The 25,456-nt window shown below is 41.9% G+C and overlaps 1 protein-coding gene across 1 annotated transcript in view; it reads left to right on the top strand.

Moving 5' to 3' along the window:
* Nucleotides 1–10,616: 10,616 nt before the first annotated feature.
* gabrb2a (gamma-aminobutyric acid type A receptor subunit beta2a) overlaps nt 10,617–25,456 on the top strand; it is a 521,644-nt gene continuing 506,804 nt past the window's right edge. Inside the window, exons 1-3 of the mRNA XM_072512521.1 lie at nt 10,617–11,092; nt 11,252–11,343; nt 12,124–12,191. Coding sequence (XP_072368622.1) covers nt 11,016–11,092; nt 11,252–11,343; nt 12,124–12,191 — 237 coding nt within the window. The 5' untranslated portion in view covers nt 10,617–11,015. The remainder of the gene's footprint in view (nt 11,093–11,251; nt 11,344–12,123; nt 12,192–25,456) is intronic.

Here is a 25,456-nt window from a genome sequence, read left to right as displayed (position 1 = left end):
CCGCTTCTGATGCTATATTTATTTTACATATCTGACAAATAGCTCATGTCCTCCTCCTAATTGACCCGTGTTTTTTCATAGCCGGTCTTCCCATCCGAGACCAGCACACGGTTTATTTCTCTCTCTATTCCCCCCCCCCCGCCCCCCCACTGCCCTCCCTCCTCCCCACACACACGCAAACACACCACACACATTTGTGATGGTTTGAGGGATTTAAGCGATAGGCGTTTAGCTCTTTGTCAGATATAATATAGATAATCAGAATTGCGAGGCGGAGGACGAGGGATTCCGTTGCCTGCTGCGCGGGCTCAAGCCTTGCGTTATTCAGCGACCCCCCCCAAACCTGTTGGCAAGCATTTAAAACGTTGTCGGCGTTTAATTTCCTGATTTAACTCTTTAAACAGCTACCGTTATCAATGGTGTTCTATTAAACAAGCATTCTTTCTAATACCCATAGGTACACCCATTGAACTACCCCGATGGCCATTAATGTTATTATCCTATATGATGGGGTTAAATGAAGTAAGGTGAAGAATAAACAACACACCTTGTTCTATTGGACTGAATGGGGTTTCTGTGCTGTCCATTCCAGATAATTCTATGAATCTTCATTTAATGTAATGCCTGACTTGGGAATTCTTCACCTTTGAATAAAATATAAGACAAACTTTAAAATCTGAATTAATCTTTATAATTTTGTGCATGAGGTGATGTATTTTACGATTAGTTTTGGCTCGACCAGTCCGTTAATTTATCAGACATAATCTTCAGGTAAGAAGTGATTGATGACATATTCATCTTCACCTACCTGACCCCAACACCGTTACTACCACCACCACACAAAGGATTATCTACACTCACATATCTGTTTGCCCAGTTGTGTGGTTCGCTGGTGTAACCTGAGCCAATATAGATCAATTTACAATAAACCTCCGGATGTTATAACATACGCACTCCCCAAGTCCCACATGTATTCATATACACTGAATATTAGAGAGATTAATGGAGCCTGAGAGAAGAAAATGCCCCCTTTTGGAGGGGAGGCGACCTTCTTAATCCACGGAACGTCCATGTTTGCAGACTAACATAAAATGATACATATCCTATCGCAGTAACCTTGCAAAGCAGGACAGCCAACAACCAATGCATTCTGCTGTGGTCTCACGTGATGACATTCAGCATTGAATTCACGGTTGCTATAGTTTTTTTGTCGAAGCAATGGGTTGACTTTTTTTTGTATTTGCACATGTGTATAGTTATGTCTCTGACCTTTCGTCCTCTACCTCCGAAACAAAATCCAATGTTTCTATAATAATAAAATATCAACTTTCACACTCATTTAAGTCATGGCTTTAGCCACATCTACCAAAACGGCATTCTATTCCCAGAATGAATACAGTGACGTTTCTCCTTGCAGAGTTCGCTCATGCTACTTGCCGATGCCATTAAACCAATAACAATGCAATACAAGGGTAGCGCGCTTCGAATCAATCGGGCTAGAAGTTGTGCGCAGGAAATAATTAACATTTCATTTCCATTCCTCACGTCAAGAATTCCTGCTCAGAACTGAGGCTGGGATAAAGAGATCATTTCATCAACAACTCCCGCCGTCATTGGAGCTGATTTTCCAAGAGATTTAGTAAAATGTTTTCAATATTTGTGTTGACTGCCACAATGTGTTGGGAGAAATTAAACTAACTCGGCGCAAATCATTTGTAGCGCTTTGCGTGGAATTGCGTGTACTTCGCATCTCAATGAGGAGAAACTCCTCAGGAGCTGGGGGGGGGGGGGGGCAGCGAATCGCCGCAATAATTTGTTGCACTTCGAAGAATTGATACTTCCATTTGTAAACGGGGTGGGGGGGGGGGGGGGGGGACTCATGTAATTTATAATTAGCTCGGGTATTAAACGGTTAACGCCTCATGCAATAGATATATCATATGGTAACTTGTTAAACATTTTAGCAAGTGGGTCATTTTATATTGTCAACATATTTTCCCCAATCTTTTATTTTGCAGAAAAGATACATTAAAACATGTTATTCTCTCTGCGCCTGCTGCCGGACCTGTTGAATATTTTCCAACGTTGTCAGTGTTTACTTCAGAATTCCGGCACCTGCAGTATTTTGCAGTTGTATATTCAAAAGGCTCAGGTATTAACTAATGTAGAGTCATCAACATTCGGGATGGAGGATGACTTGCTTCCACTCAGGCTGGATGTGTTCTGAGCTAGCTGATTAGTTCAATGTGTGATCTACATGCTCTGAATCACAGAATTGTCTCGCCGTACAGGGAGGCCATTTGGCCCATGGTCTCTGCACCGACTCTCCAAACCAGCCTCTTGGCTCAGTGCCATTCCCCTGTCTTTTCCCCATACCCCTGCACATTGTTTCTGTTCAGATAATCATCGAATGCCCTCTTGAATGCCTGAATTGAACCTGCCCCCACCACACTTCCAGACAGTGCATCCCACTCTAGTATGATCCCACATCACATTTTCTGCTTTTGCACATCAGTTTAAATCTGTGCCCTCTCCTTCTTGGTCATTTTACGAGGGGAACAGTTTCTCCCTATCAACTCTGTCCAGTCCCCATATGATTTTGAACATCTCCATCAAATCTTCTTTTAGCCTTCTCCCCAACCTCTGCAATCTTTCCTCATAACTGAAGTTGTGAACCATCCTTGTAAACCTCTTCTGCATGCTCTCCAATGCGCTCACATCCTTCCTATCATGTAGCGTCCAGAACTGTACACAACATTCCAGCTGAGGTCTAACATGTGTCTTGTATAAGTTCACCATAACCTCCTTGCTCTTGTATTTTATGCCCCTATTAATAAAACCCAGAATGCTATATGCTTCATTAACTGGTCTCGCCACATGTGGGCATGTAGTCTTGCGGGGTTGGTTAGAACCATAGAAAAGTTACAGCACAGAAGTAGGCCATTCAGCCCATCTTGTCCATGCTGGCCCGAGGACAACTAGATGCCCTTTCTAATTCCACCTTCTTCCACCCGGTCCATAGCCCTGAGGTTTGGAGCATTTAAGGTTCAGTCCCAGATACTTTAAATAAGAGTTTGAGGTCTGTGCCTCCATCACCAACTCGGGCAGCAAATTCCAGACTCCCACTACCTTCTGCATAAAAACATTATTTCTCATGTCCCCTCTATACCTTCTATCACTTATCTTGAATCAATGTCCCCTGGTTCTAGAATTCTCCACAAAGGGAAACAATTTTATCCTGTCCATTCTATCACTTCCCCTCATAATTTTGCACACCTCAATTAAGTTACCCCTCAGCCTTCTTTGTTCCAAGGAAAATAACCCCAACCTATCCAATCTCTCCTTGTAGCTATGCTCTTTCAGCCCTGGCAACATTCTTGTAAACTTCTTTTGCACTCTCCCAAGAGCAATTACGTCCTTCTTGTAATGCGGTGACCAGAACTGCACACTATACTCCAGTTGTGGCCTCACAAGTGTTTTACACAATTCCAACATTATATCCTTACTTTTATATTCAGAATGGCCAAACTTACCTAACAAGCATATCTTTTGGGACTTGTGGGAGGAAACCTATACCTCTGCTAATGAAGGCGAACATTCCATATGTTTTCTTTACAACCTTGTCTACTTGAATTGCTGTCTTTAGGAACCTGTGTACTTGTACGCCGAGATTTTTCACTTCATTTACCCCTCTTCGTATATTCTCACTTGTTATGAATTCAATATAATTGTTTCAATCCCTAAATGCATGACATCACATTTCTCTGTGTTAAATTCCATCTGCCACTTTCTCGTCCACTCCACCAATCCATCTGTATCATTTTGGAGATTATAGCTACCCTCTACACTGTCCACCACTTGGCCAATCTTTGTCTGCAAATTCCCTAATCATGCCCCCCACGTTCATGTCCAAATTATTAATATATAACACAAACAGTAAGGGTCCCAATGCAGAGCCCTGTGGAACATCACTGGAAACAACTTTCTGTTTGCAAGTGCAGCCATCGACCATTACCCTTTGTTTCCTGTTAGTAAGCTCACTTTTAATCCAGTTTGCCACATCGCCCTAGGCTCTTACCTTTTTGACCGATCTGCCATGTGGGACTTTGTCAAATGCCTTGCTAAAATCCATGCACAGAACATCGACTGCACTACCTTTATCAACCCTTCGTGTCACTTCCTCAAAGAATTCCGTCAAATTTGTGAGGCAACACCTTCCTTTAACAAATCCATGCCATCCCTGACTAGTCTATGCCTTTCTATGTGACAGTTAATCCTATCTCTCGGGATTGATTCTACTAATTTGCTCACCACCGACGTAAAACTAATTGTTTAGCATTTCCTTCAATCTCTTTTTAAATAATGGAACCATGTTTTTGTTTCTCCAGTCTTCCGGTAACTCCCCTGTATCTAGTGAGGATTGGAAAAGCATCTTCAGAGTATCTGCAATCTCCTCGCTGACATCCTTCAGTAGTTTCGGAAACAATCTATCTGGCCCTGACGACTTATCAACTTTCTAGGATTCCAACCCTTCAAGTTCTTCCTCTCTATGATTAACTCATCCAGGGTAGCACGGTGATGCAGTGGGTTAGCACTGCGGCCTCACGGCACCGAGGTCCCAGGTTCGATCCCAGCTCTGGGTTACTGTCCGTGTGGAGTTTGCACATTCTCCTCATGTTTCCATGGATTTCGCCCCACAACCCAAAAGATGTGCAAGCTAGGTGGATTGGCCACCCTAAATTTCCCCTTAATTGAAAAAAAAAAATTGGGTACTCTAAATTAAAAAAAAAAGAATGATTATCCCATCCAATATCTGTGTTGCTCCTGGACTACTATATCTGCATCATCCATTTTCTTTTGTAAACACAGAGACAAAATATTCATTAGAACCCTTCCCACAGCCTCTGCATCTACACACAAGTTCCCTTCTTCATCTCTGATAGGTTTCACTTTTTTCTTTAACTAACCTTTAATACATTGGTAAAACATCTTTGGGTTTTATTTAACTTTACTTACTAATCTTTGTTCATGTTCTCTCTTTGATTTCCTTATTTCCTTTTTGACTTTGTCTCTGCACTTCCTATACTCGTCTAGGCTAACTGCAGTGCTTAGTTTTTTTGTGCCTATTGTACGCTTTCTTTTTCTGTTCGATCTTCCTCTGAATTCCTCTAGACAACCAGGGGGTCCGGATTTGGCAGTATCACTCTTAGCTTTTGAGGGTACATGTCGACTTTCTACATTTAGCATCTCGCTTTTAGTGCTTCCCACTGGTTTTCCACTGAATTATCCTCTAGCAATGCTGGCCAGTCCATCCCAGCCAAGTTCCATCTCATTTCTGCAAAATGTGCCTTCCCCAGTTCAAAATTTTTACTCCTGCTTTATCTTTGTCCTTTTCCATGGTAATACTGAATCTAACTGAATTGTGATCACAATCCCAATATGGTCACCGACTGTCACTTCACCCACTTTCCCTTCTTCGTTCCCCAAGACTAGGTCTAACCTTCTCTCATTGGGTTTGTCACTAATTGGTTGAAAAAATATTCCTGCCACACTGCATCAATTTTTCTCCCTCAGTTCCCCTTTTATTGTTTGAATCCCAGTTGATATTGGGATAGTTAAAGTCTCCTACCATTATTGCCCTCTTGTTCTCACAGGCAGAAATTTTCTGCTTGTTCGGACATTTTTCTTGCCACTGGATTTGGAGGATATTATGAAGGCACCGTGGCTGTTCTTCTCCAGTGCTTTGATGCATCTGTTGTAGTGCAAGTCTCTGAAGCATATGGAAGCTCTGGGATTGTTGCTGCTCAGTAAACCTGTCCTTAGTCTTGGGTCTGAGATCCTAGAACTCAAATTCGCACCTCATCCTGAGCTGGCACATTGGAGGCGATCATGCATTTTATCATCAGAATCTATGAAGAAAACTCCTTGACCTGGATTGGTAACGCTTTTTCTCTCCTCTCAGATGTTGTCAGACCTACTCATTATTTCCAGCATTCCCTGTTTTCATTTCGGATTTCCAGCATTCACAGTATTTTGCTTTTGTGGTAGAAGTTTGGAACTCTCTTCCAAAAATACTAGTTGATGTTACGTCTGTTGTTGATTTTAAATCTGAAGTTGACAGGCTTTATAACCAAAGGCATCAAGGAATACCGCTGAAAGCTGATATTTGAAGTTTGGTCACAGATCTGTCATTATTGAATAGCAGAACAGACTAGAGGGGTGAAATGATGAACTCCTGTTCTTATTATGCAATATGTCCTTGTAGATTAAATGTTTAAAATTCAGAATAATTCTTTTTTAAAATAAATTTAGAGTACCCAATTATTTTTTTTCCAATTAAGGGGCAATTTAGCGTGGCCAATCCACCTAACCTGCACATCTTAGGGTTGTGGGGATGAAACCCACCAGACACGGGGAGAATGTGCAAACTCCACACTGACAGTGACCCAGGGCCGGGATTGAACCTGGGTCCTCAGCGCTGTAGGCAGTAGTGCTAACCACTGCACCACCGTGCCGCCCAAAATTCTGAATAATTTTGGTAACTTTGCATGATATCATCTTAAAAACAAAGCACTTTCCAGAAGTCCAGTGTCCAAAACTGATCAGAGAATTCAATGGCGTCTGACCAATCCTCTGTATAACTGAAGTGTCGCTTCTTCACTTTTATATTTTGTTCTTTATTCTTTCATCGGATGTAGGTGTCACTGGCGAGGCCAGAATTTATTGCCCTTCCCGAATTTCCCTTAGACTGAGTGGCTTGCTGAACCATTTCAGATAGCAGTTAAGAGTCAACTACACTGCTACGGATCTGGAGTCACATGTGGGCCAGACCATTGAAATGGTCACATTCCATTAGCCTTTTTCACTATTTTTTGTATTTGTGCAATAGCTTTTATTGATCTTTCAAGAAGCATAACATACATGGTTGCACCTTCAAAAGTCCTAGTCTCTCATGAAAGAAAAATATTACAATTTGTTTTTCTCAGATCCAGAAGTGGACGACCTCATTTTCCGGCATTGACTTAATCTGTTATAGTTTTGCTCACTTTCTTAGTCTATGTCTTTTTGTAAGGGCTTGTTTCAATCTACACAAATAATTCTCTCTCTCAATTCAGTGTGATCGGCAAACTGGGATGCAAATCTATTTTCAAGTCATAAGGACATACGAAGAAAAGGTGAGGCCCCAGAACAGTTTCAAATGGAACACCAATTGTCATCTCCTCCCAATCAGAGAACACTCCCTTTATCTTTGCTCTCTGTCTACTTTCTTCAGTTACCAAAACACATATTTTCTTGCACATCAAATTTTGCTAATAATCTGTTGTGCGTTGACATAGGGAAATATCCCACGGCACTTCATCATCACTTTGAATAGAAGATGTAATTTTTTGTGAAACTCCTAAGCATATTTTTGCATGTGGTCATCAAATTAATTGATAATAAAATTATTCGTGTGTTAATTATGTAATTTAGCCCATTGCACCTTAAATATTGGATATTAGGAAATATGTAAATTACTGTTAATTTATCTATGTTAGCACTTAAAATCATCTATAAAATCATAGAATCCCTACAGTGAAGGAGGCCATTCGGTACATCAAGTCTGCACCGATCTTCTGAAAGAGCACTTCACCCTGACTCATTCTCCACTCTATCTCCATAACCCCACTTACTCTGCACATCCATGGACACCAAGGGGCAATTTTGCATGGGCAATCCGCCTAACCTGCACATCTTTAGATTATGGGAGGAAACCGGAGCAGCCAGAGGGAACCCACGCAGACACAGGAAGAATGTGCAGACTCCACATATTGAGTCATCCAAGGTTGGAATCGAACCTGGGTCCCTGGCGCTGTGAGACAGCAGTGTTAACCACTTGCCACCATGCGCCCATTTCTTAGATCAAGCTGTTTAGCATTCGTAAACTCGGCTTGCCTACAATTGAGATGTGAGAATTGTGCAATGCTTGGATAATCTGTTCACCAGTGATCCATCCTGTACATGATCGCATTAGTCCAGTGTTTTTTGAATAAAAAAGCAAACACACCATGCGAGGAATAGAGTGCGAGAAACAATGTATTATATAACAAAATCTGATCTATTTTAGAGTAATGGGGAGTTTTAAAGTGCGAATCATTGAAAACGGTAATGATTGTTGCCCATTTACACAAGAGAAAAAAATCAGGCTGGGCCTAATAGCGGTGACGCATTGAATGATCATGAATTTATGGGATTGTGTGCCATTCATGCGTAAGTATATGTGTATTTGTAGTATCCAAGCAGGACAACTATATCATCTTGGTTCTTCAACATCTTTAGACAAGGGGCTGGATTCTCCGCACCCCAACGCCGAAGTCGCGGCCTGCGCTGGGGTGGAGAATCCATTTCCCCGCACGGAATCGGGACCGGCGCCAGTTCCCCAATTTTGCAGGCTCTGAAAAGTGGTGTATTCAGAGTACGCCGCGCCGCATATCACCTACCTGCGGCCATTGCTGGAGGCCCACTCCGCCATTCTCCGCCCCCGCCGACCAAAGTCCCGACGGCGTGTACCGCTCATGGTACTGCCGGTTGGGAAACTAGAGTGGTGGCTGCGGACTCAGTCCACAGCTGCCCCGGTCAGGGGCGGGCCGGAGGGCAGAGGGGGCCTTAAACGTGGCTGGCAGGTCAAGGTCGGGCGCGCGGCCGATCGGGGGTCTATTTTTAATGTCCAGCTCTGAGTTCACATCAAAGCATGGCGCAGCTGCTGGAGGCCGCCGTTGTGTGCATGCGCGGCCTCCGACCCGGAAGTGTGGGGGCCCGTATCTGCAGCAAAAACTACCAGTTTTATGCTGGGTCCCTGCTAGCCCCCTGCAGGGCTAGGTATATGTGGCCCTTTCACGCCAGTTTTCCTGATCTGAAAGTCCAGTTTTTACGACGGCATGGGGATATAGTCGCAAAAACAGAGAATCCAGCCCAAGGTTTCCCTTTTGAGCCAATATAAATTGCTAGGTATTTATTTAAGTTTATACTTCTGGATTTTGCTTCGCTGCGTTAATAATAATAATCTGTATTAGTGTCACAAGTAGGCTTACATTAACACTGCAATGAAGTTACTGTGAAAATTTGTTTACTGTAGACTAAAATAAGAGATTGATTGCCATTAGTATACCGCTACCAGGATGATAGAAGGCAAACTAGGGGCATCATTGGCTAACATGGTGTTAGACCCCCTGGTCTAACAATTATTCAGCTCAAATGTTAAACAGTTAGGGCTTCAGACCAAAACTTCCGCGACAAATTTTGAGATATTTTGTAACCATGGTTTCGAGCACTGTAAAAACGTGCTGGCTCAGTTTAACAAAACAAGTTGTGGGATTTGGGGAGGAATGGCTCTCGCCTCAGGAAACACAAACTACCTGCTGCGAATTTTTAGAAACAAAAATCCCCACCCCAGTTCCTCGCTGGGCTTTTATTCCCCTTCAATAAAATCAGAATGACCTCTTTCGTTCAACCACTGGTTGAGGAAAGTCGGCGCGGGGGTGTTGCCAAAGTTAAAAAAGGTGTGTATGTCATCATCATTGCCCTCACTGCGCTCAGCGCACCTGCAAAATTTTTTGACTAACTCGCTCGCAGATTGTTATTTTTTTGATTGAATAAACGAATTGGGGCGGCGTGGAGTTTTCCACTTTCCTGAAAGTTACACCGGCGCATTTGCTTCCTTTTTGAATTCGGTCCCGACGGAAAGACAATTGTCGCCGAGGACTCGAAATTGCCCCCCCCCCCCCCAAAGAAAAATCGAATTGGAGTTCAAATCCTTGTGCTTAATTTTGAACGAAACTCTCTAAATTCCCTGTGTGTGACAGCCAGCGGAGAGGGCAGGCTTGATAATGCAGGAGGCAGCGTGCCGGCACCTTCGCCCCGTGTCCCCTCCCCACGAGAAGAGCTGAGGAAATCCCCCCCTCCCTCCCTCCCTCCCTTCGCGCCTCGAGCCCGCTCTCACGTGACCCGGCGGCCGTTAGGTTTTGAAAAGCCTTGGGCTCGAGCCGCAGGGTCCACGCGCTCGCTGCGGTTTAACGGTTCAAGCTCGCGGAGGCAACAACACGCTCGCATCCCAAATCCACACGCAACACGCACACTCTCAGCACCGGGCTCGGTGCAATAAAGATATGTTTTGAGAATAATCCACAATCTCCGTTCTCCCCGCCCCCCCCCCCTTTCCCGGCACATCAAAAAAAGGGAGAGGCGATGAACGTGTCCCTGCGTGGTCGCGAATATTAATATACTAGAGCCAGGCGGAAGCTGGCAGGTTCCCATCTCGGTTTTTTTCCTCTTTTTTTTTTTACAAAGGAAGCCGTGCGTACTGTCTGTGTGTTCACTGACTGAACGTCTCCCGGAATTAACCGAATTTCCTTTATTATTTTAAAATCTTGCTTGCCCCCCCCCCCCTTTCCTCTGTGGGAATGAGGAGTCGGCTGAGAGGATAGCGATTTCTAAACAGCACCATGCGCCAAGATTTTTGGAAGAGACAAGCACACGGTTGTCCTTCCTCCCCGGCATTTTCGGATGCTTTAGCGGTCAGCATCTAAAAAGAAGGGTGGGTGGGTGGGGGGTGGGAAGGGGGGGGGGGAGAAAAGAAGAAACACAATTAGATATAGACAGGGGGAGAGAGAGGAGAAAACAGACGTTGCTTCAAAAGAACAGCCACAGACATCTTGTTTCTCCCCCCCCCCCCCCTTTTCCCGCCCGTCCTCACCCCGTCTTCATTTCCCCCTCTCCCTTTTACCCCCTCCCCGCATATATTCTATTATATATATCATTTTTTTTGCAAAGTGAAGCTGCTTCCTCTTGCCTTTTGATGTGAGTGAGGAGTGTGCGCAGGCGCCCCCCACCTTGGAATTACTGCACTGGTCAGAATAAGTTGGATCCTGTCTCCCTCTCTCTGTGTGTGCCTCTCTCTTCTTCTGCTGCCTCGGCTTGTGTGTGTGTGGGGGGGGGGAAAGGGGGGGAAAACCCCGACATCATCTGAAAACTTAGGGATGCTGAGAGTTCGGAAAAGGGGCTACTTTAGGGCTTTCTCGTTCCCCTTGCTCGTGGCGATGGTCTGTGCACAAAGGTAAGCCGCCGTGGCGCCGGGCAAATGGAGGTGTCTCCCTCACTCTCACCGCGTGTGTGTGTGTGCATCCCTTCATTTGTAAATGCCACATTTACTTCAAGCTCAGAGAAACGACGTTCTCAACTATTCTCTTCTCCCCCTCTCTCTCTCTCTCTCCAGAGTCAATGACCCCAGTAACATGTCACTGGTGAAGGAGACCGTTGACAGACTGCTGAAGGGCTATGACATCCGCCTGAGGCCAGATTTCGGAGGTAATTTGATTTTCACGCCGGCGCGATTCCCGCCCGCCTGCCTGCTCGCCTCCTCGGCCGCCGTGTCGGGACGCACCCCCCCCCCCCCCCCCCGCTTCCCCCCGAGACCATTTTAAAAGTTTAAAATCATCCGCACTCCCCTCGAGTTGACTGAATCCCGCACTTTGAGAGTTTCGCCGCTGTCCCCTTGAATGGCTCGTTTTTTTTTCCCCTGTGTCTTGTTTGTTTTTCGACGGCCGGGCACTCGCCGGTCCGATAAGTTGTGATGTTTAGTTGCCAAAGCTCGGTGCCGGCAATAAGTTGTTTTATTTATTTAGAAAAAGAGGCTTCAGAATAATTATTTAACGGGATGGCGATAGTCCTACCACGTATCCCCAAAGCACGTTCGGCTAATTTTTCTTCCAAGTTTTAATATCGATTAAACGAAACGTGTCATCAGCACGTTCCTTTAGCTGCCTCTTGCAGACTGTGTGCTGCGGTTATCTAATTCGTTTTTCCGAAAGAACATTGGGCACAGTGAAATAGACACCAGGTGCCGGTCACATACTGCACAGAAATGTTGCATAGGTTGGGGGAGGAGGAGGGGGGTTGCCTTACGTGTTTAAAGACCCTATGATTTTTAAGCTCATTAATATTGGGGGGTGAGGTGGGGACAAGGGGGGGGGGGGGGCGCCCGCGTGAACTGCTTATTTTGTTAGATAAAACCTTCTTGGTCTGTTAAGCTGCACCGAAGAGTTAAATTTAAGAGATCACATTGCGGGCGATCTTGTTTGTCTGCAGGTGAACCTGTGAGTGTTGGCATGAACATAGACATTGCCAGCATCGATATGGTCTCTGAAGTCAACATGGTAAGTACCCCAAGTCTCCTCCAGCAACTCCACTTTGATTTGCGGGAACAGTGCGATAAGTTTGCACTCGGTAAGCGATGGTTTCGGTTACCCGCACGCATGAAAGCCTGCGTGCAACATTCGTTGACATCAAAGCAATTCCCCCCCCAAGCAGCGTGCAATGGATCAGAATATTGGGCACGTACGTTTTACGAGTGATGTGAATTTGATTAGCAAAACACAAAGCCCTAGCAGGAGAGAGAGAGGAGGATTTTGGAATGCAATAGGCATTGGTTTGCAGAGCTGAGCTGGAGAGGAATTGTGAGCAACCTTTAGTCAAGGTACTGGACTGGAGGGAGTTTGCTGCTTCGTGCAATAGCGTCCCCTGCTGATTTTTACACTCAGCACAATGAATCCAGGCTCCGGTTTGCACTCGAGCTGCTTGAAGTGGATTGAAATGGAGCCCTATTAAATATTTGATTTCCGTTAACGTCCTTAACACGTTAAATAAACACGCACTATGTGTGTCGAACGTACTCGGTTTTGTTTTGTTGTTGACGGGTGGAATTAACAGCACCATTTGACAGGACTACGCGTCCGGTCTTTTTCAAGCTTTTCAATTTCATTCTGTCTGACACAGATATTGGACACATCAGCCCCATCGAAGTGCATGGAGGAGGTTGTCATTTCAATTGCACAACATTCAATGCTTGCGTCCATAAACTTGTTATTGCACAGGGGAATCCCCCGTATCGCTATCTCAAGGTCACCAGATGTACAGATGGAACTCGGGTAGCTCCGCGTGTTACCTCGCACGGAGAATTACTGGCTCTGGTGCTTCTGTGTGCCATATCTACCAAGGGCGAAAAGCACGCTCTCATTGTGTCACTTCTTTAATAGATGACTCCTGGTATCTTTGATCATTTTACAGTAGATAAAATAACCTGATAGAAAGTTTTCAAAAAGTTACCTAACTACATTTTTCTGAATCGGCTTGCAATCTAAGGTGCTCTCTGTCTTGCGAGCGCGGCGGTGGAATTTTGGTGCACACAATTTATTATAAATCATGAACTACCTTACACCAAACTATAATTTTAACTGTAGACAGGGTGAGGATTCCAATACTATTTAGACATAATTTAAAATCCAGTAGCAATAAATAACAGCTAAGTAAAGATTGTACACAATAGTTTTTATATTATAACAACTTCTTGAGTCATTGTCTCTTTAGGGAAGCATAATAATTTATGAAGTTTTATAGGGCAGTTATATAGGCCACATTACAATGACCTCTGGCACTGCCATCTAGTGTTACAGTATTGTCAGGTATTGCACAAAGGTTAGTAGCAGCTGTTGAAAACCAGGGCAGTCACCAGGAAGAATAATGAAGCTCGCAGATTTGTCTTTTGAATATGCTGCAGTATTGTCCTTTTTTAGTAATTTAGCCTTAAGTATGTTGGTTAGAATTTTTTTTTAAATGATCACTGTTGGATGCAACTGTATGATCTTCCATTACCCCTCTTCATTCTACTTTTCAAAACTGATTTTTAGCTTGTTTTCTCCCCACCCAATTAAGCTAACAGTTAATACCTGGTTAGGTGTAATTTGATTAATTCATTTTTCTATGCAGCCTCTGTTATCCTATGTAGAATCACTGAGCAATATTTTTAAAAAGTCAACAGATGCTGCTCGTGGGATGGTCTGATTTGTAACACATTTTGAAAGCAAAATTATGAACCCCCATACCATCGTGTACATCTCAATTGTTATTTTAATTTTGAAGTTTTGCCTCAGACTATTCAGAGTTTTAAAAGTGGGTGTTTTGTAGCCAGGCAGGACATACATGTGAATTTCTTATGTGATGCCCAATAAATGTAATGAAACTGGCAATTTAGGTACCAACTTGTTTGCTTATCAAGTACTTCAAATGTGGTATATACATAAACAGTATGGTTCTTTAAAAATGGCAAAATTTGGTTTATTGACCCATTAGAAAAAAGGTGCATGTACTGGTTTTGTTATTAATTGGAAAACTACTCTCATCCAGCAGTTGCTGAGAAAAAAATCCACTTTGTTTACTAAACAGGTCTGTAAACTCACTCACTAAGTCTCACTTAAATTATATCAACTGATATTGATTAAAAAGGAAAACAAAACAGCTTCTAAGTGCCTGGAGGGTGTATCGAACACTCTTTTACAGCTTGCAGGGAATTAAACCAAGGTTGTGAGACCTATCTTTTAATGACATTAGTTATTTTCCTATGCATCTTTTATTCTTTACTTGTTGAGAGATTTTGCGTTTGGTTGATTTGACCAGTTTGTAATTCAATAGTCACGCCTCTTGAACATCCATTGGTTCATTATTCTGATTAATATGCCATCAATCTCTCCTTCCTATTATGAAATGGAGCTGATTTAGTAGTTTTCACTTGCATATATGATTAAAATTGTGAAAGTAGTAGTTAGTTGCCTCAAGTAATCACTAGCTGACATGTTTTTTTAAATTACTTGCTGCGTTGGACAATGTTTAGCATGTTATCCATAGAATATTCAAACAAGTTTATTTTCCTTTTTGGACTAAAATATATTACAACATTCCGGTTCTGACCTTCAGTTTCTATCCATGGTACATCAACTTTCTGTGTGACACAAGGCAGATCTGGAAACTTGTTTAATGTACAAATTTATTTGTTTTGACTGGTGACACAGCATATTTCTCAATAAATACGAACGTTTTCCCTCCATTTTTTTCTTGCATTGCACAGTTTATTTCCATGCTTGTCGTGGGAGATTAAAAATAAATTATAGGTTGCCAAAGCATGAATGCAATAAGACAATAAGATTGCATAAGTAAATATATTGATAAATCAGAAAGAAAAATCTGCAATGCTGAAAATCTGACAACCAAAAAATCTGGAAATAAGCAGGTGGGGGAGGGGGGCGTAAGGTGAAGGAAATCATAACCAATAGCCCACATTTGACTGATGGTGAATGAGCAACTCATCTTTTATTTCTTTTAAAAAATAAATTTAGAGTTCCCAATTATTCTTTTTCAATTAAGGGACAATTTAGCATGACAAATTCACCTACCCTGCACATCTTTTGAGTTGTGGGGGTCAACCCATCTTTATGCCATGCAAAATTTTATTTTAAACTGAAATCAAGTGGATTGTAAAGTGAAATGCTAAATCACTCTTGCCCATTTTGTGCTACAGGCAAATTCAATTTCTACCCTCCCTCAAAACAGGAAAGAAAACCCTCTGACAAAACACCTCTATTTGAAATGTTTTGAGATGCTCCTGGACTTGTATGTTTTGTTTGATATATTTTCTGTTTTATTTCAAGTATGATCTAGTATAAAGAACTGGAAACCCACTATATATGTTGGATTTCAATCTAAAGCAAAGTAAAAAATGTTTAAAGAATTACAGGTCTTTATAGCAATTGTCTGAGGATTTCAAATAGGGACCGGGGTTCGATTTCGGCCTTGGGTGACTGTGTGGAGTTTGCACATCCTCCCAGTGTCTGTGTGGATTTCCTCTGGGTGTTCCGGGTTTCCTCCCAAAGTCCAAAGATGTGCAGGTTAAGTGGATTGGCCATGCTAAATTTCCCCTCAGCATCCAAAAATGTGCAGGTTACGGGGCTAGGGTGGGGGAATGAGCCTCGGTAGGGTGCTCTTTCAGAGGGTCGGTGCAGACACGATGGGCCGAATGGCCTCCTTTTGCTCTATCGGGATTCTATGTTGAGGGCATTAAATTTAGATATAACCCCATGGTGGATTTAACCGCGAGCTTGCGTGGTGAAATTGGTGGACAAATTCTTAACATACTCATTTTAATGTTGTGTTTGAAATATTTTCTGTTTTATTACAAATATGTTCTAGTGTAAAGAACTGGAGACCCACTAAATATGTTGGATTTCATCTAAAGCAAAGTAAATAATAATTAAAGAATTAATTCTATTTTAATGCAAACACTACATCATTTGATATTAAAGGATAAAATGCTTATTAACATATTGGGCACAGAAATGCCATACTGTTTCATTATGTGTTTGTCAACTAATATCAGCAATGGTAATTTTGACTTTTATACTTGTATAGATAGTTGAAAATGAATACTGCAGCTTGACTGAAAAATTCAGATGATGTCAACCACTGTTGTGAAGCTTGAGTTTTTGGTTCAGTGCATCATTTTAATCCAAACAAAACTCAGTTTTCTAAATTGTCATTGTTTTTGTATTAATAAATAAATTAAAAATACATTGAAGACTGAGGGCAGTTATTATGAAATTGCCATCACAGAGTAAGTTTATTTAATGATCCAAAAGAATATTTTGACTACTGAGGATTAAGAGTCTTGTCTATATTACAAATAAGTTTATATCTACTGAGGAAGGAGTGGTGATAGTATCGCTCACTACTGATCAGTATCACCATATTGAATTAAGTACCTGTTGTTACATTACAGACTAAGTTGTAGGAATCTCTGAACTACAAGGAAACATCTTGACATAGTCTTTTTTTCAGGGATGCTCTATAATGAGAGTTGACTTGCAACAAGAATGTCATCAATATGTTGCAGCAATATTACAAGTTTGGTAGTAATGTGCTTAAAGAAAAGTCTGTTTAATATTTTCATTGTTAAATTCTGCTGAAGCAGTATAATGCTCTTCTGGTGACGTGATCTCTGTGAACTGTCATAACACTCACTTTATATCATATGGAGCTAAGATCTGAGTTACATACTGTACTAAAGTATTACAAACCTGGAACTGTATAACTCTGGTGCGAAATACTTAAGGTATTGTGTTACCATATTATTTTGCTTACATCCCCATCTTTTATTGCCTGTACCTGTAGTATCGAACTGTTGTCACTCTGGGTAGGGATGGGAGAGTATTACATTCTGAAAGTTATTGTACCTGTAATGTTAAACTGTTGTCACTCTGGGTAGGGGTGGGAGAGTATTACATTCAGAAAGTTATACTTAGGAGGTTATATTTTTAGATTAATGTGAGGTGTGCACTTTATAAGTTCCATTAGTTGTTGATTATATATTCTGGAATTAAATGTAGCGCAAATTGAGATCTTGATCTTCTATGTAAATTGAACGACATGTGGAGAGATTCTTGTAAGAAGGACTTGTATTGCAGTGTGGGTTTAAAGGTTTTAGAGAATCGTAGAAACCTAAGACAAAGAAGAACTTCATTTAGCTATTCTGTCTCTGCCGGCCATAAAGGAGCAAGGCAGTCTTATCCCACTTTCGATCCTTTGGTCCATAGCCTTGTAGGATACAATACTTCACGTACATAGCCAAACGCTTTTTAAATGCAGTGGGATTTCCAGCCTCTACCACTCCTCTTTTCTTGCAGTGAGTTACAGACTCCCAACACTCAATGACAAAAATCTATGCCCCCTGGTGATTGACCTCTGCTGAGAGAAATGGAGTGAATAGGATGGATCTATCTTAGATCATATAATTTTGTATGATTCAATTTAATTTTCCCTCAGTCATCTCTGTCCAAGAAAACAACCCCAGAAAAAGATGTCTTGGCACCATCCATATAAATATTCTGTGACCTCCAGTGTGATCACATCCTTCCTGTAATATGATGACCAGAACTATACTCTGTACTGTAGCTTTGGCTTATGTGGTCCCTCAGCTTGGCACTTCGAACATAAGAACTAGGAGCAGGAGTAGGCCATCTGGTCCTTCGAGCCTGCTCCGCCATTCAATGAGATCATGGCTGATGTTTTGTGGACTCTGCTCCACTTCCCCACCCGAACACCATAACCCTTTATTCCTTTATTCTTCAAAAAACTATCTATCTTGATCTGGAAACATTTAATGAAAAAGCCTCAACTGCTTCACTGGGCCGAGAATTCCATAGATTCACAACCCTTTGGGTGAAGACGTTCCTCCTAAGCTCAGTCCTATATCTACTTCCCCCTATTTTGAGGCTATGCCCCCTAGTTCTGCTTTCACCCGCCAGTGGGAACAACCTGCCCGCATCTATCTTATCTATTCCCTTAATAATTTTATATGTTTCTATAAACCCCCCCCCCCCCCCCTCCTGCATCTTTCTACATTCCAACGAGTACAGTCCCAGTCTACTCAACCTCTCCTCGTAATCCAACCCCCTCAACTCTGGGATTAACCTAGTGAAATATCCTCTGCACACCCTCCAGCGCCAGTACATCCTTTCTCAGGTAAGGAGACCGAAACGGAACACAATACTCCAGGTGCGGCCTCACTAACACCTTCTACAGTTGCAGCATAACCTCCCTAGTCTTAAATTCCATCCCTCTAGCAATGAAGGACAAACCTCCATTTACCTTCTTAAGTACCTGTTGCACCTGTAAACCAAGTTTTTGCGATTCATGCACTAGGACACCCAGGTCCCTCTGGATAGCAGCATGTTTTAATATTTTATTATTTAAATAATAATCCCTTTTGCTGTTATTCCTACCAAAATGGATAACCTCACATTTGGCAACATTGTATTCCATCTGCCAGACCCTAGCCCATTCACTTAAACTATCCAAAACACTCTGCCGACTTCCAGTATCCTCTGCACTTTTTGCTATACCACTCATCTTAGTGCTGTCTGCAAACTTGGACATATTGCTCTTGGTCCCCAACTCCAAATCATCTATGTAAATTGTGAACAATTGTGGGCCCAACACTGATCCCTGAGGGACACCACTAGCTACTGATTGCCAATCAGAGAAACATCCATTAATCCCCACTCTGTGCTTTCTATTAATTAACCAATCCTCTATCCATGCTTCTACTTTACCTTTAACGCCATGCATCTTTATCTTATGCAGCAACCTTTTGTGTGGCACTTAGGTCCTATGTCTCAGCTGTTATGACACCCTGGGCTAGTGCGTGGTCAATTCCAGCCCTACAGGTCCAACACCAATGAATTAACCAATAATTCATATATAGTTTGAGAGCAATGACCCGTGACTGCTCCAATGACTCACAGGCACAAGATTTGTAAATGAAACAAAACAACTTTATTTGTAACAATAGGGATGAGGCATGCAATAACGGGCAGCAGGGTGGCACAGTGGTTAGCACTGCTGCTTCACATCGCCAGGGACCTGGTGTTAAGTAATGGGTTAAGAGACATTCCAATTAGTTGTCTCATTTATGTTAAGTATCCAATAATTGACACTGATATGTAAAGAGGCCTTTGTGTCAGGTGATGTGAAGGTAAAGCTTTGTGCAGAGTCTGTTAAAGGAAAATAAAGGTGTTTGTGAAAAGGAGAAGAACCTTTGACTCTTTCTACAACAGCAGCTAAACGTCTAACAAATGGTAGCAGAGGATGGTTCCTGTGCAAATGTGAAGGGTTGAAAGATACAACTTTTCCAGACCAAACCAAGGAGTGGGTGAGAAGAAAAAAAAAATACATGGCTGAACCTAGGCTAAAGGTGGGCGGATCTGACTACCCCCCCCCCTTATTTTCTGAAAGGGGATTGTGCGATCAATGGAGAAGTGCAGTAGTTATGTGGACTAAGCAAACTGCCTTGGGAAAGAGAAAACAAGGTATGGCATTGGCTCTTTCTCTACCTTATGACAATGAAATCCGAAGCAAAGTGTTTTCTGAGCTGGAATTGAAAGAGTTAGACTCAGAATAAGGTCTGGAGACTCTATTACGTTATATGGATAAGATTTATGAAAAGGATGACTTGTTAAGTGTGTATGGAGCATTATTGGATTTTGATAGGTTCCGGAAAATAGAGGAATTCTCCATGGAAGACGATATAATGGAATTTGGCAGACTATATAAAAGGCTGCAGAAACACAACGTGGAATTTCCACAGTCTGTGTTGGCCTTTAAATTACTTGACTGTGCTAGAGTGAGCAACATGGATAGGCTCCTGGTTTTGATAGGAGTTCAGTTTGTGCATAAGGATACCTTATTCAATCAGATGACAGAAGCTTTAAAAAAAGTTTCTGGGAAACATTCGATTCCGATGGCTCTGATGACCCATATAGGTCAGTCTGCAATAAAGCAGAATATTGAAGACACACCACTAACAGGATGGTGAAATCGCCTGGCTACAAACAGGTTCCAAGACTGTAGAAGGAGATCGGGACCCGGAAATTATGAAGACAGAAACCTAGTTAGAACCAACAATAGGAAGATGAACCTCTGAAATGCCCGGGGTATGATAAATCAATGTTTTCGATGTTACTCTCAGTACCATTATGCTTTCAACTGTCCAACACGTTATAATTGAGTGTTTGAAGCGACACATGACACAGAAGAGTCAGAAGAGGAAAAAGATAGTGACCAGAAAGAAGGCAGTGTCCTATTAACAAGCAGTTAATGAGGGTATTAGTTGCAGAATCTTTCAATTGTGCTGTATTGGACAGTGACTGCTCAAATACTGTGTGTGGAATTGACTGGTTAAAATGTTACCTGGTCTCCTTGAATGCTCAAAATCGTAACAAGGTTAAGGAATTTGAAAGTTCCACAAGTTTTAGGTTTGGGGATGATAATACTCTGAAGTCGCTGAAAAGAGTTGTGGTCCCTTGCAATATTGCCGGAGTGAATCATTTCATTAGCACGGATGTTGTATCAAGTGAGATAACTTTGCTTCTGAGCAGACCGTCGATGGCGAAAGCACACATGAAACTGGATATGGAACAGGATAAGACAACAGTTTTTGGAAAGACAGTGGACTTACAATTTACACAGTCGGGACACTATTGTATACCATTACTGACAAATAACATTTCAAGTACAGTTGCTAAGGCAGTTGAAAATGGGACTTTAGCTGATAAAAAGCTTGTTGTATTAAAATTGCGTAGGCAATTTGCGTATTCGTCTCCTCAGAGGCTGAAAAATTTATTAAAGGATGCAGGGGTAATGGATGCAGACTATATTAAACTGATAGAACAGGTTAGTGATCGCTGTGAAGTTTGTAGGAAGTACAGAAGGACACCATCATGACCGATAGTAACCCTACCTTTGGCCAGGGATTTTAACGATATTGTGGCCATGGATCGTAAGATCTGGGACAAAGCCAATAATATATTTATTCTGCATTTTGTACATTTAGCAACCAGATTTAGTCAATCAACAATTGTACAAAGTAAAGAAAAGAGAGTAATTCTGGATAAAATCGTGGAAAAATGGATAGGGACAGGAATGGGCCCACCGGCAAAATTCCTTATGGACAGTGGGGGAGAATTTGCTAATGCTAAGTTCAGGGATATGTGTGAAAACGTGAATATCACAGTTATGAATACGGCTGCGGAAAGCCCATTTAGTAATGGTGTGTGTGAAAGAAACCATGTGGTAACAGATGACATGCTCTGGAAAATTTTGGCAGATAAACCAAACTGCAAGCAAAATTCAGTTTTAGTATGGGCGGTACATGCAAAGAATTCATTGCAGATGGTTGGGGGCTATAGTCCCTATCATTTAGTGTTTGGTAGAAATCCTAACATTCCATCCATTTTAGATGACCAGCCTCCAGCTTGGGAAGGGACCACAATTAGCTCTGCCTTTGCTGAGCATTTAAATGCATTACATAGAAGTAGAAAAGCATTTTTGGAAGCAGAAGTCTCTGAAATAATTCGCAGAGCTTTAAGACCTAATGTACGGCCATCAGATACCGTTTTTCAGCAAGGAGACATAGTATACTATAAGAGAGACAATTTTAATGAATGGAAAGGCCCAGGGAAGATCATAGTCATAGATGGCAAAACAATTATTTTGCAACATGTCAATCAAACTGTTAGGGTACATTCATCAAGGATAATAGGTACAGATTACAAATTTTCTCATTTAGACAGAGCAGACAGACATGATGAGGAACCAGAGTCATCTGGTACACACGTGTTAAAGAACTATGAGGACCAGTTAACTGATATAGACAGGGGTTTCTGTAGAGGAACACAATACGTCTGATGAATTAGAACAGGCCATTTTTCCAAAAGGACAACAAACAAAAGTTGGTACAAAAGTGACATACTTGCCTGAAGGGTCTAGTCAATGGAAGGATGCAACTGTTATTAGTAGAGCAGGGAAGGCCACTGGTAAGTATAAACATTGGTTGAATGTACAGCATTCAGGGGAGGGAGTCAAGACAATGGATTAGGAACACAAAGTTCAAAAATGGAGGGCACAGAAACGCAGTGCCAGTTCAGATAGTACACAAGATAGTGAACAGGTCCGCAGGAAAAGATCATAGAACTATTAAAAGGACATCCCACAGCAGAAGAGAAAGATCAAGCAGGAGCAGTACAGAACGAGATACCAGGTGGGAGAGGGGACGTAGTTTATCAAGATCTCGGAACATGAATAAGACTACAAATACTAATAGGAGTAGAAGCCCACATGCATGTGAGAGTTTGGTGGCTTCCAATAAATTAGATGAAAAAGTTATCAAAGATGCCAAACAGCAAGAACTGCATAGTTGGAGTGAATTTGGGGTATACACGGAAGTACCAGATAGGAGACAAAGAGCTCTATCCCATAGATGGATTTGCACGGAAAAGGTTCTTCCGGATGGAACTTATAAGGCAAAGGCCAGGCTTGTGGCAAGGGGATTGGAAGAAAACTTGGAAGATCAGGATTTAAGAGTAGATTCACCTGTGGCAGGAAAGGTTATTTTAAAGATCTTGGCTCTATTAGCCACAAAGGCATAGGAATGCAAATCTATAGATATAAAAGCTGCCTTTTTGCAGGGGCATCAGCTCCAGAGAGACATTTTTCTCCGTCTTCCTGAAGAGGCAGCTAACACTGAAGGGGTACTCTGGAAGTTGAACAAATGTGTATATGGATTGAATGATGCATCTCGAGTCTGGTACTTTTCGGTAAGGTCAGTTTTGTTAAAGTTAGGCTGTTGCCAGTTGAAAGCAGATCCGGCAATGATTTACTGGCACTATAAAGGAAATCTTTCTGGCATCTTTATGATGCATGTTTTTGTGGGGTGGGACTAGTGATGTTGAAGCTTTGTAATCTCTGGTTTGAGGAAAGAATTCAGGGTTGGAAGTCAGGCTTCCGGTGCATTTAAATATATTGGACTGGAAATTGGACAGACTAAGTTAGGGGTAACTTTACGTCAGCAATCCTATTTGGAAAGCATCAGCCCAATATCAATTAGTCGTGGCCGGGTTTCACAAAACGACGCAATGGTTTCAAAGATGGAAAAAGAGCAACCGCGAAGTGCACATTTATGTGATGGGGTTTCAAGCGCAGGAGGTTTTATAATTTTTCTTTTGGGGAACAATGGTAAACGTTGCCCTCTTGTGTGGGAAACAAAGAAAATAAGGAGAGTGGTCAAAAGCACTTTGGCTGCTGAGACGTTAAGCCTTGTAGAGGCGGTGGAGATGGCCTTTTATATATCTCAGATATTGACAGAAATTTGGGTAATATACCTATTGAATGTCACACTGACAATAAATCCCTGTGGGAAAATGTGCACTCTACAAAAAGTGTCAATGAAAAAAGGTTTGAAGCAGATGTTGGTCTGAGAGGAAATAGCAAAAATAAAATGGGTCAACAGTCGCTATCAATTGTCAGACTGTTTTACAAAAAGAGGGGCTAGTTCACAGAAACTTTTGGATATTGTTAATGAAAGACGCCTGTTTCTGTGACTTTTTTTCTTCCCAAAAAAATGAAAAAAAAGAGAAGGGGGAAATTGCATGTGTGTTTTTGAGTTTCTTGTAATTTTGTTTTCACCTAATTCTCCAAGGAAGGGGAGACTGTGAAGTAATGGGTTACGAGCCATTCCAATTAGTTGTCTCATTTATGTTAAGTATCGAATAATTGACACTGATATGTAAAGAGGCTTCAGATGGCCTTTGTGTCAGGTGATGTGAAGATAAAGTTTTGTGCAGAGTCTGTTGAAGGAAAATAAAGGTGTTTGTGAAAAGGAGAAGAACCTTTGACTCTTTATACAGCAGCAGCTAAACATCTAACACCTGTGTCTGCGTGGGTTTACTTTGAGTGCTCCAGTTTCCTCCCACAGTCCAAAGATGTGCAGGTTAGGTGGATTGTCTATGTTAAATTATTCCTAGTGGGATTACGGGAATAGTGCGCGTGGATTGTTCTATGTTCTATCTTCATTGGATTGGGCCTAGGTAGTGTGCTCCTTCAGAGAGTCAGTGCGGACCCGATTGTCTGAATGGCCTCCTCTGCACTGTCGTGATTCTATGCTTCTATGAACAGCCAGCTAATCTATTACTCCCTCTTTTACCGACCCACCCTCTACTCAAACACGCACAAGACAGACACACCAGGGGGAATGGAAAAGGGTAAATGATGGATTAAAATGGAAGAAAGAGAGATGAGCATCCTTCTTGCTGAGAATTAAATCATTGTAACCGGCTATCTTCCCAGGATGCTGAATGTTGAAACCACTGTTAACAAGGTTCTTCTGGTTCTTCTTCAGGCAGGACTCTCAGGCTGTGGAATGCCCCCTGGGGTGTCACTTTAACTTCTGTTAATATGGGCCTTAACTTGGAGGATCCGCCTTTAAGTTTTTCAAATTCTGACTTGTTTCAAACTCCACCGGAAACTATTTGTCTCACTGAAATAAGACTAGAGTCTCTACATGAGATTTTAAAAATGGATTTCAAACAACCCACCATCCCTGCAGCTGATGCTGGACTGGATTTCCCTGCAGATGCAACTGGCTGTGCAGAGAGAAAGGTCTTTTCTTTAAGTCTTTAGTTAGAGGCCATTAGGAAGAGATCAAAATGAAACTGAACTGAAAGTAAGCACATAGTCTCACAAAGTAAGGAACATTCAGAACGATCAGCACGAATCAGCAATGAGTTTAAGTTAAGACCAGGGAAAATAAAGTACTCCATTGGCCGACAACCAAGTCCATCAAGATGTGTCACCATTGATGTCAGAACAGCAGCACAGTCTGCTGGGAGTCTCCTGGTTTTAAATTAAAGATGTAGTTCATCTTAAAGGTAAAGGCAAGTTTTCTTGGTCCAGGTCCAGAAATTATAAAAGCATAAAGACCAGGAAATAAAGGAAAACAAGGGACTGACAAGGATTTACAGGAGGATCCTTGCACAGCTAATAGGAAACCATGCCATATATCTTCTTAATGACCCTACCTGTTCTACTACCTTTGGGGTCTGTGAACATTTACTTCAAGGTTCCTCTGTATATCTCAGTAGTCTACCACTTATTGTGTATTCCCTTGCCTTATTTGCCTTTTCCAAATGTATTAGCACCCAATTTTCTGGCTTGAATGTCTTTTGCAACTTTTCTACTTATCTTAGCACTCCATTGATACCTT

This window comes from Scyliorhinus torazame, chromosome 7 (genome assembly GCF_047496885.1).
Source record: "Scyliorhinus torazame isolate Kashiwa2021f chromosome 7, sScyTor2.1, whole genome shotgun sequence".
Taxonomy (NCBI): domain Eukaryota; kingdom Metazoa; phylum Chordata; class Chondrichthyes; order Carcharhiniformes; family Scyliorhinidae; genus Scyliorhinus; species Scyliorhinus torazame.
This window is presented reverse-complemented; position numbering and strand designations above follow the sequence as displayed.